Source organism: Passer domesticus, chromosome 10 (assembly GCF_036417665.1).
Source record: "Passer domesticus isolate bPasDom1 chromosome 10, bPasDom1.hap1, whole genome shotgun sequence".
Classification (NCBI taxonomy): Eukaryota; Metazoa; Chordata; class Aves; order Passeriformes; family Passeridae; genus Passer; species Passer domesticus.
This window is the reverse complement of record NC_087483.1, coordinates 20,743,845-20,756,482: the sequence shown is the minus strand read 5'-3', so window position 1 is coordinate 20,756,482 and position 12,638 is coordinate 20,743,845. Positions and strand designations below refer to the sequence as shown.

Genomic DNA, 12,638 nt, shown 5'->3' with positions numbered 1-12,638 from the left:
TTTAAAATTCAAGGATGCTTACAGGTGAAGGTCTCAGGACTTCTCCTTTCAGCTTCCATTCACCAGGAATATCATCTTCAGATATTTCTGTGTCAAAGTTTGCTGTTTCCTTCTCATAAACTGTAACATCCTCTAATGGCTTCAGAAGCTCAACTTCACGTTCTACAATGCACAAATAAACACATATATGATTAGATCAAGTTTTGACAGAGCTTTATAATAATTCAGCTTTATAATAATTTGTTTATTTCGATGTTTTTCAACACTGGCCTACAAGATGATTCAATATAATCCAAATAAAAGCTTCCTTACCACCAAGGGTCAGTTTGGCTGGGTATCTGCGACCTTCAACTTCCACTGCATATTCTCCGATATCAGCAGGACCAGCATTCTTGATTTTCAGGAAAATTTTATTTCCTTCTTTCAAGATTTCTGTCTTGTCAGTGGGTTCAGCAGGGATTTCCTCATCTCCTTTGAACCATTTAATGTTTGGTGTATCCTTGACAATGTCACAGCTGAAAGTAGCTGTTCCTTTTGGTTTAACATGCTGGTCTCTTATGGGTTTCACTAACCAGTCCCTTATAACTTCTGCATGACAAAAAGTTACACAAGAAAACAGCTTAGCAGACTTCTATTAGAAACAGATGTGTCAAAAAAGAAGAAGAAGAATGAAGAGATTTTGTAGGACAACAAGTTTTAATATCTGTAAAAATCTTATCTGTACTGTAAGACAATGAGAAAAGGTTTTCATAATTTTAAAGCAGTCCAAATATCCTAGAGAGAAAAAAGAACATGATTTTTATTACTTACCTACTACCTTAACACAAGATGAGCATGATAGTTCAGAGTCTTCCACAGTAACAGTGTAAGTGCCAGCATCAGCATCATCTGAATCAGTGATTGTGAGGGAATGTGACAAACCAATAACACCCAGAGCAAATTTCCCAGGCTTGGCTTTGATGATTTTACCATCCTTTCTCCAGACCACATTTCTTTCTTTGTTAAGCTCACATGTTAAGTACAGTGGCTGGGTTTTAATGACAGTCACTTCTTCTTCAAGGGTTTTCACAAACCGCACTGGGAGTTCTGTGGGGAACAAATTGTTTTGATTTGTCTCCTTTATACACAGAACATGTGATGCAGAAATACCTTATATAATATGTGTAGTGATTGAGGGAAACAAAAGGATGCATCTACCAACTACTGTAAAATTACAAAGCAGCAGTTCTAGTTTGAGGAGTGGCTAGCCTATTAACAATTTGAAGAGGAAATACCTTCAACAATAAGTTTGGCTGTAGAGGTCTTCTCTTTGTTCCCCAGTTTCAATACACAAGTATATTCACCAGCATCAGACAGCTGGACATCAATAATATGCAGCTTCCTATCTTTGCCATCAGCAATAAACTTGTGTTTTGGGCTCTCTCGGATGTTACTTCCATCCTTCATCCAGCTGGTAATTGCAGTGGATGGTGAAATAAGGACTTCAAAGATTGCAGAAGACCCAACAGACTCAGCTTCTTTTAGCACTATATCTTTCATCTCCTTGACAAACTTCAGTGGTACAGCCTTGAGTTGGTAAGTAAATGGAGGCTCTTCAGGAGGTTTTTCACCACCGCTGCCTGGCCTGAGTTTCCTTCTTTCTGCGTCTGCTGGTGAAGGTGTCTTCTTGGCTGTAATTCAGATTCAGAAATTAATAAACAAATCCTGATCAATTGCTTTTGATTGTAGGCTGTGCTGATTTTGGCTGGGGGAAATTTAACAGTCTTCTAAGTAGCTAGTATGGGGCTATGTTTTGGATTTGTGTTGAAAGCAGTCTTAATAATACAGAGATATTTTTGTGATTGCTGAGAGGCTCTTGCAAAGCCAAGGCCTTTTCTGCTTCTCATACAGCCCGACCACTAAGAAGGCTGGGAGTTCACAAGAAATTGGTAAGGGATACAGCCAGGAAAGCTGATCCCAACTAACCAGAGTGATATCCTACACCATACGGTGTTATGCTCAGTATATAAAGCAGGGAAAGAAGAAGGTGGGGGGAGGAGGGGAGCATTCAGAGTTATGACATTTGCCCTTCAAGGGATGGAAGGGCATCCTGCTATCCTGCATATGGGTGAACACATCCCTGCTCATGGGAAGTGGTGAGTTCCTTATCTTGCTTTGTTTTTGTGCTCTGCTTTTGCTCAACCCGTGAGTTTTCTCACTTATACCCTTCTTATTCTTTCCTCCTTCCCACCATAATGCAGTGAGCGAATGAGTTGATGTTTTGGGCCTGATTGCCAGCTGGAGTTAGACCATGACAAGGTATTGCTTCTAATATCCTACCTTTGACTGGACTGATACCCTTCGGAGATTCTTCTTTTGGTGGCTTGGCCTCTGAAGTAGAACAGCAAGATTATTAGAAATGTAGTTAAATAAATATCCTTACTAACACTAAGACAAGTATTTATTTAATATATCAGATTTTTTCTTCTTTTAGCTACCTACATGTAAAAGGGAAGGAAAGGATATAAACATATCTCTATTTTTATAGAGCATATACTGTCTACATCTCAACAGTAAATTCAATATCCTGAAGTATGGGAATGGCCTATTCAGCAGTAGAGCCTAAGAGGCAGCTTAAATGCTCCTATTTCCTTATTGGGGTGTCCTGCCCATTAATTCATAATATTCTGTCATTCCTTGAAAAAATAGTTTAAGTGCCTATTGAAATTATATGAGATTGTCTTTTTTTTTAAAAAACCCACACACTTTTACTAATGAACACCACAAAAATATAAGCTGTGTGAATTAAATATATGTTTCAGGACTATGCAGTACTTTTACAAGTGAGGGATGTCCTGTTAGTAATCTAATTTGCAATGAATCATCACAGACTTTTGAAAATATTACCTGTGCTACAAGGCCTCTTGTTACCTTTTTGTGAAGGGAAATATGAAAGATACTTTTAATGGGAGGATGATATGAATGAAATGCAGGACAGATTTTGTTGTAGTGGATGGAAAAATGAATACTAGAAAAAAAGTGTGAGTTTTCCTGAGAAGACAATGGCACACAGAACAATTCATGAAAGTCTCAGAAAAGTATAAGACTAAGACAATGAACAGTGATCACACAGCTGAGTGTACAGACAGGTAAGACAAACATATGAAGAGTGGTTGAATGCCAATAAAGCCAGCTGACAGACTTGATGGAATTGCGAATGGTGTTACTAAAACACAATGGCAGGTGGCACTCTCCTGAAGCAAATGGTACAAGCACTTCGTGGAAGAATTTGGCATCGGTCTTCCTCACCTCGCTTTGCATGAGACTTTGCTGGAACATCCAGAACTTCACGTGATTCTCCAGGTGCACCCAAATTCTTATTTTCACTTGCCAGTCTAGTGGCCTGCTCAGTCAGGTGAGCAGGTTCTGATTTCTGGTATTCTTTCTCTCCTTCTGCTTTCTTTGAAGTTATTACCTTACCTATGTTTGAGGAATAAGTATCTTCTCCATCTGCAAGGATCCCTTTGCTTGATGACACTTTGTCTATGAGCTTTCCCTTCTCTTTTTTCATGGTACCAGGTGTGCTTTTTCCAGTGCCATATTCAGGTGATACTTTTTCATCTGATATACCTTCTGTCGATTTTTTTTCTTCAATTTTATCTTTTCTGCTTTTGTTAGCCAGAGTTTCTTTATATTCATCCTGGATGGTATGAACTTCTTGAATTTCTTTTTCATCTTGACTTTGTGGCTGAACAGCAACTTCCTTTACTGATTCAGATATCATTCCCTTTTCATGTTCTCCTGCGGAAACTTCACTTTCCATTCCTCCTGTAATCACTGTATCAAATTCTTTTTCCACAGGCAGACTTTCAGGGGCTTTTGACTGCATAATTTTGCCTTTTTTTAAGTGGGTGATGAAGGTAGTTTTTTCTTCTTCCTCTGGTAAAATCTTCTTGCCTGTCTTTTTATCACTTAGGAGTGCTTTCTCAGTCAACAATTGTCCTAAACCCTCCTCATAATGAGCTGCTTTCTCTGTAGAGTATTTTTCTCTTGCTTTCATTTCTACTACTTCTGACTTAAGAACAGATGGTTTAAAGATTGTGTGAAGTTTTTCTCCAGGAACCTCTTCATCTTCAATGGGGTGTTCTAGGTCAAAATCTTTTCTTAATCCTGGCTGAGCCTCCTCAGACAGGTCTAAGGAATGTACTTCTGCTGATGTAAAATCCAGATTCTTATCTTTCTCATCATCTTGAATATCTTCCATTTCCTTTGCTTCTTTGTTAGGAATCTTGTCTATAGGAATTTCAGGTACTGTGCTATCAGATTGCTTCAGCCTCTCAATTTTACTTTGCATACCATGTCCCTTCATGGATTCTCCAAGAGGAACTTCATATTTCTCTGGAGGAAAACCTCCTCTCTCATTTTCATTTCTAAGCTGAGGAGTTTCACCTATGTCTGCCTCTATGATATCCTGTACAAATGAAGTTTTATCCTTAATGTGAAATTTTTCAGGTTGCAAACTTTTTTGTGATTTTTTCTCTTTTCCTATAAATCCTTTCTGGTCCCTAGGCTGATCTGGCTTTCTGGGTTTAGGTACACAAGTTGATTCAATTTCTTCTTTTTTGTGGCTGGGAATCTTTCCTTCATGAAGAACACTAAACTTGTCAGAGACCTTCCCTATGGCATCTTCCCTACGACCAAGCAATTTAATTTCATCCTCCTTTTCTTCTCCAGAATCTCTTTCCACATGTTCAGATGTTACAGAAATCAATTTCACTTCCTCATCAGTTGGTGGTAGTTCCTCCTTTGTGTAAGCAATGTGATCCATTTCAACTTTTAATTTCTCACCTGTAAGGGGAGTCTTTCCTGAAAATACAGGTGTCATTTTTGGTTCCTCTTCTTCAGAAGCCAGGACAAAATATTTAAGAGATACTTTCTCCTGGTCATCTGTTTCTGAATTCAGTATTTCACCAGCTGCTTCCAGTGAGATTTTATATTCAAGTGGCTCTATGGCCGGAACTGTCTCCTTAGGACTTACTTTCTCTTTTACATGAAAGCTTTTTTCAACTGAAATCTTCTTCAACACAATTGACTCAGGCATTTCTTCTTCTACTGAGGGCATTTTATCTCTTTGTTTTTGTACAGATGGTGCATCAGGCTTTTCTGCAGCTACAAAGGTTTCATAGGTAATTTAGAGAGTAAAAATCCATAAGAATAAGAATCAGGAACACTATATTTAAGACAAATTTTACAGCTATACCTGAAATAAAATGAACAAAGAACACTTTTTCTCTACACAACAGAAACTTAAAACACAACCACAAAAGAAAGGTAAGAACAGCACACATGAACAGAAAACCTAAGTAAACCACTGTTAGTAATGTCTCATTAGACCACCAGTTTAAATCCAGTGTAGGTTAAAAGTAGCAGAAAATGACACCTATCTGGCCACTGACACAAAACAGGTTAATTGTGCCACTGCAGACTACATCACCAGATCAATGGCCAAGAGACTTTAATGATCTGGTTTCTCAAATACCCAAGATCTGAGCTCTGCTGCAACATGAAGCCCTTTGAATAGTGGGCAAGCAGAATGGACATCAGCTCTGCTGGTGGAGCACAGGCTTAGAGTGTTTCAGAGGAAATGGAACCATCCCATCCAGCTCTTTTCTTTTTTTTTTTTTCACAGCAGGCTTTGTTCCAGGGTCCCATGCATAGCAGATGGAAGTAGCAATACTCTAATTCTTCAACATCACTGTCAGTTTTTCTCAGGGCTTCAATGACAAATCAAAAGCAGGAAACCAAACAACACAACAATTATTTAGAAATGTGTAACTTCTCTTTGTCTACAGAGAAAATACAAGATGCCATAACATATATGCCATTCACATAACATATATCAGGACGTGAGGAACATCAAGAAAACAACAGAATACACAAATTTCATAGTATGACAACAAATAAAGACACACATTACCATCCAGACAAAAGAGCACAGACTGGTCTGCATATATATACTAATATCAGAGATGTTTTTGTTTTAAATTAGGTGACAGTATGTACAATAACAAGATCCTTGAATAGGACTTCAAATATACCTGTAATGAACGAGTTATTGTACAGCTCTTCCCTCTTTTTATACTTTTTATTTAGGTATGTCAGAGAAAAACCTTCTAAATAGCACAGAATACATATAAATACCTGCTTTCTTTCCAACAACTGGAGCTGTCACTGGAGCAGTAACAGTGGGTTCTTCAGCTGGTTTTGGAGATTTTACAGCTGCATGGGAGAAAAAAGTTTTAATACATTACTTTAAGTATGACATCATTTAAAATGTTTTGTAGATGGTAGGAAAGTTCTAGTCTTCTTAATTCTAAAGGCCTTTGTGTGGACACTTTTAAAGTTCTGCTGCACAAGGTGCTGAGTTATGTAGTCAAAGCTGTGCTTTTGCCAAGAAAGGTTGGACCAGATTACCCTTGAAGTCACCTTCCAACCTGGTATTCTATGATTCTGTGAATGTCCTTTTAGCAAGAAATCCCTGAATGGAAAATTCTAGACACACAAGAAAGGCTTCACCAGTATTCACAACTAAAGAATTCTTACCTACTACAGGTTTAGGTTCAGGCCCAGGAACTGGGACAGAGGCTTGCTTAGTTTCTGCCATTTCAAACACAGAAATTACAAGTAGGTTAGTTTACATTTTTTTTGCAAACACATTGAGCATTAGAAGTTAGGATAAACAACACAGAGAGAGCTAAATGAATACAGAATTTACTGGTTTCTATTTTATTTTGCCAAAAAGCAAGAAATTACCTTGAGATTAACTCTTGTTAAGCAAGATTGCAAACAATGGAAAAAAGATGACTTTTTCAAGCATTGAAGAATAAAGACAACAAGAAATCCAGAAGACTGCAAATGGTTAATGAGGACATAGCAGTCATAACAGACTGAAGGACAGTAATGCATTATGTTAATATAGCATGACATTCAGCGCTGAATATTGTTTAGTTGCTGCAATAAGGAAAAAGAGCACCACACATCTGTACCTTTTGGTAGTTCAGGCACAGGTTTCTCCTCTTTTTTTATGGCAGGTATCTCAGTTTTCTTCTTAGGAACTTCTGGGACTTTAAAATAATATTTTTATTTTGTAAGATATATTAAAACATCTTAAATCCCTAAACAGAATACCCTCAAGTGCATTTAAAAAGTTTCATTATTTTTACACATAAACAGTTTCAGATGTTCATAAGGTTTAGCAACATATATTACTCAGAGTAAGATTTGAATAAATTAGAAACTATAAACGCCAAAAGGGTACATATTAGTAAAATGTTACCTAAAAGAATGCTTGGATTAATCCTTGTTTTGCTGTAGTTCTATCAGTGCCATATAAAATATGGCTTCTATCAGTGTCATATAAAATATTTGTAAAGTTCTTTTCTATACACAATGAAGATTGAGAAACAATCCCAAAATGCAGAATTCAGACCCGAATGTGAATGCCAAACTTGGCTGGGCATCCAGGCAAGACTTAAAGTGCACAATTAGGCCAATGCAAGTTATCAGACACTAGACATCAGCAAGACACCAGTTTCATTCCTGAACTTAAGAAAACACTATTTAATAGTGAGATTAAAATAATATATATTTTAATAAATATATTTGATAGTCATCTAGTACCTTCAGGTTTCTTAATTTTTTCTATTGGTGTAGGTACTGGTTTAACTTCTGGTTTAGGCTCTTTTTCTGGTTTAGGTTCTTCCTCTTCAGGTTTCTTTTTAAGAACTTCAAAAGAAAAGACATCTCAGTTTTTAAGGCACAGGCAAACAAAAGGATAAGATAGTGAACAAGACAAAGATTAAAAACATCAATCATAAATAAAAACAAAATAAAATATATAGCTCAATAGAAATGGAAGATTTGTGCAACTATTCAAGATATTATTCCGAAAGTAATTTAAAATTCAAGTCATCTAAGGAAAAAAGATATTTTTTTTAAGAGCAGTCCATTTGTGAGAAAAGATTTTAAAGTTTGTTTTAAATGTAATTTTAATGTAACTCCTCAAGTATTGTATTTGGATAGCTCAAATTTATATAATGTCTGTTTTCCATTTTATTGATTTCATTTCATTTTGTCCTTTCAGTTCTCTGTCTTGGGTATGTAATGACACTCTCATCTGAAAAATTGAATATTTTATTATGTTGTCTGAAATTTGAAGGTACGAGGTACACAAGCATGAATCATCCCTCTGTGGTATTTCAAAGAGAATTGGAATGAATGCTTCATTTTTCTAAGCAACAGTTGAGCACAAAATGATTCAGAATGCCCCAGACTTTGCAGGGAATGGGACTGATGTCCAATGGTTCCATGGGGTTCTGTGATATGTGTGGTACTTCTAAGAAAACCACAAAAGAGAATACACAGACTACACATGTAACTTTAATAACTTTACACTGTGGGCAGTGGAAGACTCTCAATTCTAGTATTAAGAGATAAAGAAAACAGGACAGAGAGAGACAGGGAACTAGATTTTCATTGTTCTGCTCTGATTTCATTACAGATCCTTTGCATCTGAGAGACTTTCAGGTTATCCCTTCCTCCCTGCAACTACAACTGCTTTTCCCAAGAAACAAACATTAGATAGATTTATGCTGATCATAAATGCTGGGTTTTTAAAAACAGAGCCAAGTTACTATACCTCTTTTCAAAACAACTTCTTCTTTTGGTGGGGGAGTAGGCTCAGGAATTACTTTGCGAGGTTTCTTTACAAGTCCAGGCACTTAAAAGAATATTATTCCAGATTTTATTATAGGTTCATAACAGCAGTAAGAGTAAACCAACAACTAACATGTCAAAACACACAAATCAAATACTAGTCCACTATTGAATATTAAAATCAAAGGTTAAACTATTGCTATTGAAGCCAATAGTTTTAATATATTTTCTATATAATTTGCAGACAGCTGTCATCTAAGCTTATGTATAAAGAGAAAGTTTTCATACAAATCAACAGAAGAGAAATATGGTTTGAGAAAACTATAAAGGTTGTGTATTCAAGAACAATCATCATCATAACATTTTTATTTCTTTGTCTTCTTTCTCTACAGGCTTCTGTTACATATCTATTCATAAGAGCTGTCTGCCTGTGATATTCATAAGGATTCACTTTAATCTCCAAATTGGAACAGCATTAAGAAGGAATGCCCACTGCTTAGCTTATCTTAAACTCCAGCACATATGAATACTATAAAGGCATAACCTGTGAAGTGGATTGCTCAATACATTACTCATTCCCTTCTCTAGAAAGTGTCCTCACAAAAGTAAGTTAAATTTCAGAAAAATAAACTAAGTATGTTGCAACAATGGTGCATACATTTCAATAGTATTTTATTTTTTATTTCTAGCTAAGCAGAAAACCAAACTGAGCATCTACTAAAACTCATAAAAATTGTCTAACTTTTCTGTGTTTCTGTCTCTTACATCTCATGGATTGCATGATGTATGATTAAAGTGGACATAAATACAACACAAACATATATGCCCAAGATAGGGGTGCATGTTGAGCATAATCTAACATAGACAGTGTTTTTGACATATTTGAGCAAATTAAACAAGAAGATACTGAGAACTACTTGGGACTGAGAACTTGATACTGAGAACTTTGGGATCATGAGAGGTTTACTTTAAGCTAGATTCTTATATCGGCTAGGTACCTTTAGCAGGTGGAGGTTCCAGTTTCGGAGGCTCACCAGGTTTTGCAGCCACAGCTTTCTTCCTTGCCTCAGGAGCTTTAAAGAAAATTATTTGAATTTTACAACACATATTAGTCTCAAAAAAGAAAGGAGTTTTCTAAAAAATCCGAGCACCACATTAATAGTATTGATAGTAAAAGAAGAACAAAAGCTGCAAAGCTAAGATCCTTGCTGATTAACTGCTTAGAAAAAGTCAGATGGTCTGTAGGAAGCACAATTGATCTGAAACCCGTGATCATATAACACCAGCAAATTATTGCTGGGGATTCTTTTCATTTGTAAGAATATGTTAAAGAGAGAAGAATTATTGTTAAGGATAGAAGAATGTGTTAACTTGATTAAAATGGTTTTAATAATTTTTTTCCTATAATTATTGAAAAGAACCCATGTAAACTCTGATAAAAAATCATGATGGACTGAGAATTAGTGAGGCGCACCATTAAAATATAGTTTATTAGAAAAGAAATAAAAAAGACACAAAATTACAGCCTAAAAGCATGCTTTTCAAGGTTCATCAGTATAATTTTAAAAGATTGAGTTTCCACCATTATTTATGACTTCAGATGATTATACCTTTAAGTAGATCTTTTGCCAGTTTAATATCTTCTGTTGGAGCAGGTGGTGGTGGTGGTTTTCGCTTTTCAGGAATCTTCTTTTCAGGTTGCGGCACTTTAAATAACATTAGGTAGATTTAGAAAAAAATTCCTATGATGGTGGTTATGAGAAGAGTAACGTACAAACCTAATGACCACCATTTTCCATTTCCAGTGAAGCCAGTGAAAAAATGTCATTGAATTAAATGGGAGCATGAAAGAGCCTTAGGTTACTGCTTCAAGGCATGCACACAATACAAATATCCAAGTTGACTTTAAAAAGCATGTTAATAACATGAGAACAAAAGTAGAAAACCAAATGATGGGAAGACAAGACTCTTGTGGACAAGAAACAAAATGAAAGTATTTTAAATAATCTTCAGGTTGTACTTGGAGTTAAATGATCAAAAATATTTTCCAGAACACAAGAATGGAAGAATTACAGAAAGACCTACAATGTAGGGGTGACCTACAAGACACAGGCACATGTGTGAAAAATGAGAGAGCAAGAGTAATCTGCACATGATGATGATGATGAAGATGAAACAAAGGTGTGCAGCAGCCTCTAGGGAAGTACTTTGTATACCTTCAACTGGTAAAGCTTCTTCAACTTCTACAACTGGAATTTCTTCTGCTTCTTCGGGCTCAATCTCCTTTATGATTTCATATTCTTTAAAGAATATTGACAACTGGTGTAAGTTTTCAATTATAAGATTGTTTCACATGAACAGTTATACAGATATAACTAAAAGCAGATCTACTTCAACAGACACAGACAAATACATGTTAGGATAAGTCATCATTCAGTGTCTGTTACCTCTGCTAGCTATTGCAAGATTTTGAAAACCACTTTCTTTCTAAGCATAAGTGAAGATTGTGTGAAGGACAGAATTTTTTATGTATACAATATAAACTAAACATTAAATTTGTGGATGAGTCATCATGACAGGAAAGAATAAAAATGTCAATGTCTTAATTAATTCAAGATTATAACAGCAACATAAATACTAACTTTTGAGAAATTCCAATTTAGTGAGAATTTAATATTATCTTAAAAAGAGACATATCCTGTGAAGGACCATGTATTTTACTTCCAAATATGAAGATATACTAACAGATACATGAAATATAACTATTAAATAGTATAATATAAAATATGAAGTGAACAACTTACAAACGTCACAATGGGAGACAAAAGAAAATGTCTACTTTAAAGCTTATACTCAGAAGAACAGGACAAAGGATTGTTCTGAGAGTAAAATCTATGGTAGCACAAACCTTCACTTGGAAGTGATTCAGGTATTTTAGGAATAGCAACAGGTACTTTCTCCTCTGAGACAGGTTTCTTCGGTACCTCAGACACTTAAAAAAAATTAAGTTTCTTTTATTTTTGTGTGCATAAATGTCCATATGAAACATAAAAAGACAAAGACATCTAGCACACACAAAATGACAGTAACAGTGGTCATAACCATGAATGACTGTGCTCCAGTCTTTCTCAAGGTAGACTACATCCAACTGACAAATTTTATAGACTCAGTCACGAATAAAGAAAAGAGAGAGTATAGAAAATATTCATTCTCAGGAGGTGTCTCCTGGCAATATGTACCTTTGGCTGGAGGAAGCTCTGTTTTTTCTAATTGTGACTTTTTAGGTGTTGTAAGAGGCACTTTCTCTTCTGGGACAGGTCTCTCTTGCACTTCAGTTTCTTTAAAGATATTAGTAAATTTTCATTTTTTTAATATTAAGACACATGTATACAAATAACAGTGAAAATTGCAATGACTAAAAAGAGGAGGGCATAAAAACCACGAAGAATAATAAATTTAAGCAGCAGATTGAATAATCTGGCAATGTATACATCAGTGAGACAAGGGGAAAGGTATTCAGAGAAGAGAGATAAGGAGATCCTCAGTCACTGATGTATGTACCTTTAACTGAAGGAACTTTAGGTTTTCTTAGGACAGGCACTGGTTCTGGTACTTTTGGCACAGCAACAGGCTCTGGTTTCTTGCGTATAGCCACAGGTTTCTTGGGCACAGCCACAGGTTTCTCTGGCACAGCCACAGGTTTCTTGGGCACAGCCACAGGTTTCTTGGGCACAGCCACGGGCTTTTGAGGAATAACCTGTGGCGCCTCCTCTTCTGCCTCTTCTTCCTCAATCACCTCAGGGACTTTAAAGATATTAGATCTGTTTACTTGACTGAGCATAATGTTATGCACACAGACAAAATGACAAAATGCCCTCCCCACAGAGTGCAGGGGGCAAAGAACACTGAGCACTGCAGCAATGGCAGGGCATGGCAGGCTCTGG

At 36.1% G+C, this 12,638-nt stretch overlaps 1 protein-coding gene across 1 annotated transcript in view; it reads right to left on the bottom strand.

The window, feature by feature from the left end:
• The window catches only part of TTN (titin), a 108,693-nt gene extending 96,900 nt beyond the window's left edge, over positions 1-11,793 (bottom strand). Inside the window, exons 1-16 of the mRNA XM_064435568.1 lie at positions 11,769-11,793; positions 11,603-11,686; positions 10,911-10,994; positions 10,305-10,400; positions 9,693-9,767; positions 8,678-8,758; positions 7,660-7,764; positions 7,026-7,103; positions 6,583-6,636; positions 6,181-6,258; positions 3,289-5,148; positions 2,320-2,370; positions 1,275-1,670; positions 811-1,086; positions 313-588; positions 23-162 (exon numbers count right to left, since the gene is read on the bottom strand). Coding sequence (XP_064291638.1) covers positions 23-162; positions 313-588; positions 811-1,086; positions 1,275-1,670; positions 2,320-2,370; positions 3,289-5,148; positions 6,181-6,258; positions 6,583-6,636; positions 7,026-7,103; positions 7,660-7,764; positions 8,678-8,758; positions 9,693-9,767; positions 10,305-10,400; positions 10,911-10,994; positions 11,603-11,686; positions 11,769-11,793 — 3,759 coding nt within the window. The remainder of the gene's footprint in view (positions 1-22; positions 163-312; positions 589-810; positions 1,087-1,274; positions 1,671-2,319; positions 2,371-3,288; positions 5,149-6,180; positions 6,259-6,582; positions 6,637-7,025; positions 7,104-7,659; positions 7,765-8,677; positions 8,759-9,692; positions 9,768-10,304; positions 10,401-10,910; positions 10,995-11,602; positions 11,687-11,768) is intronic.
• Positions 11,794-12,638: the final 845 nt, after the last annotated feature.